General features: G+C 37.5%; 1 protein-coding gene across 1 annotated transcript in view; it reads left to right on the top strand.

The window, feature by feature from the left end:
• Positions 1-2,500, top strand: part of LOC144973273 (uncharacterized) — an 8,860-nt gene that overhangs the window by 4,029 nt on the left and 2,331 nt on the right. Inside the window, exons 2-3 of the mRNA XM_078915522.1 lie at positions 1-50; positions 1,491-2,500. The exon at positions 1-50 is cut by the window's left edge and continues 23 nt beyond it; the exon at positions 1,491-2,500 is cut by the window's right edge and continues 2,331 nt beyond it. Coding sequence (XP_078771648.1) covers positions 1-50; positions 1,491-2,251 — 811 coding nt within the window. The 3' untranslated portion in view covers positions 2,252-2,500. The remainder of the gene's footprint in view (positions 51-1,490) is intronic.

Below are 2,500 nucleotides of genomic sequence, written 5' to 3'. Positions count from 1 at the left end.
ATTTCCGGCCAGGAGAAGGGAGATGACTATATTTGACTTGCCACCAGTTGGTAAGTATCAAATTGATTACCTGTATGGCAATTGCTGACCTCAGGTTTTGAATATGTGCAAAAAAATCCAGAAACAAAGGGGAGAATATGCTTGAATTCCTATGTATACGCATGTGTGTATGTGTGTATTTGCCGGTATGTGTATGTGTGTTTGTATATATATACATATATTATATATATATAATATATATATATATATATATATATATGTGTGTGTGTGTGTGTGTGTGTTTGAGAGAGAGAGAGAGAGAGAGAGAGAGAGAGAGAGAGAGAGAGAGAGATAGAAGGGGGGGGGGGTGACATAAAGACAAAGAAAGAGAGGGAGATCTAGATATAGATAGGTTGGTAGGTAGGTAAGTTGATAGATAGACTGACACTCAAACTAATGTTCATCAAATATTAAGATAAGAACATTTCACAAGTTAATTGAGAAACTGTCCTGTTCTAATATTACATAAATTACAATAAATTAGCACAAGTAGTTATCAAATTATAACAAACGGTCCAGATACAATCCTTATCGAGTTTTAAAACGTACACAAAAGGTATCAATGACGCGTTGACATTGTGGACTCAAATCTGAACTTTGGGGATTGCAGGGGTGATCGGTGTTACGATATATTTTCTTATTTCCAAAATGTATGACTATTCATGTCATGACAGTTTTGGTAACATGGAGTGCTGCACCATCCTTTTGAAACAATCTGTCAGAGTTCACGCGCACTTTTTTCTCATATTATTGGCAACAAAGAAAAAAGGTCCAATGATGCTCTGATGACTCATTGCAGCCTACACAGAGGTCTTTCAAAACTTCATCTGGTTTTTGCTGAACCCTGGTAAATGTAATTTCTGTTCACATGGCCTAATCTGAAAACAGATTCTTTCGAAAAATGCCTCATTGATTGATTTCCTGAACAGACCAAGAATATCGACTCTGGATTTGGCACAAATCGGTCTCTGATGAATTTGAAACTTGTTGATTTTAATTCTAAATCTTGCTTTAGATTATTCGTGGTAATTCTCTCCAAAATGCATGCTTAAGACAACGAGGGCATATTGGAAGTTTTGAGGTGTTTCTATCGCAAAGCCTAAACCACTGCCTCTATCTAAACGAATGACCTGGATAATCGCAAGTCAAAGGCATACCTGACCTGGTTTTGGTTTTAAAAGAAGCTCGGAAGACCCACGTTAAAAATATTTTTTTAAAAAATTGCCGTACCTAGGTGTACGACTTGAATGCCTCTTATTATACTAGTAAATTACTATCTACTATCTCCGCATAAGTACAAGTTAAGACGGATGGTACGAGTTGGTGACGATTCTTCAAAATTTCAGTGAAAATTAATTCATATTTTCGGAGCTTTTTTGAGATTTAATTTAAAAGCAATGTGTGTGCTATATTTAAAATTAAACAGATTTATCTTTCCATTTCTGTTCCAGGCAATCCAAAATTCGCAACGAATATTCGAAAACCTTCAATATCAGTTTTCCATAGACAAGACCTAGTAGGCAACAGCATCCAGACGTCAAGAACAAAAGTCTCTTCTCCTAAAGCACATCTCCGTCTTCGGGAACTCACTGAGATAAACCTTGGTTCCACCAGATCGCTCACAGATTCAGAACTGCATAAAACTGCTATGGACTATGTGAACAATAGGTCTAACTCAACAAGCTCCTGGTTCAAACACAATCGGCAGATCATTCAGGCAAATACTCAAATAAATGACCTGAAACCAGAAGTACGAGATGCGTTTACCCAACTTTCCATAGTTCCACCCATTTCATCTCGAGGAGAACCGATGCTACGACGCCCCGCCATATTACAGCCAAGACCTATTTCTGAAGATGGTGACATATTTAGAATTATCCTAAAAAATAAAGAATTGATGCCTTTTTCATTTCAGGGTGATATGAAATTGGCGAGTGATTTCTACGCTTCTCACTACCCGCTTCTGATGCGGAAAATATTGGACGTATCGCGTCCAAATTCTAGGAGAGTTTCAATGGTCACAGAGGAACTTGCGCGAGAATTTGTTAGAATTAGCAGCGCTGAGAGGAGGTCGATGAAAATGATGGAAAAGGATAAACAACTAGAGGAGGTTTTGAAAGGACTTGAGGAAGAAAGCGGCGGTGAACTTGTCACGGAGTTGCGTGATGATGTATTTTATCCTATGCTATGGTCATTGAACAAAGATAAATGAAGAATTTATACCTTTTTATAATTTGTGCATTCTTTCTATTTTACCAATGGAGCAATCTTAACTAATTCACTTTTGGACAAGACCGATCACGGAAGTCCCAGGCATGAGAGTTTTTGGCAAGTTGAAGTCATTTTAATCGATCGATATTTAAAGGACGAATTTACTGGACATAATTTTGAATACGTGTTTTTTTCCAGAGTGCGGTAAGGTTGTATGTTTGGGTTAACTGGGAGCTCACCATTCATCGAA

The sequence above is a fragment of the Berghia stephanieae genome, chromosome 5, assembly GCF_034508935.2.
Source record: "Berghia stephanieae isolate SIO BIC M18660-M18661 chromosome 5, UCSD_Bste_1.3, whole genome shotgun sequence".
NCBI classification, from domain to species: domain Eukaryota; kingdom Metazoa; phylum Mollusca; class Gastropoda; order Nudibranchia; family Aeolidiidae; genus Berghia; species Berghia stephanieae.
The sequence above is the reverse complement of the archived record's forward strand: the minus strand, read 5'-3'. Positions and strand labels throughout refer to the sequence as shown.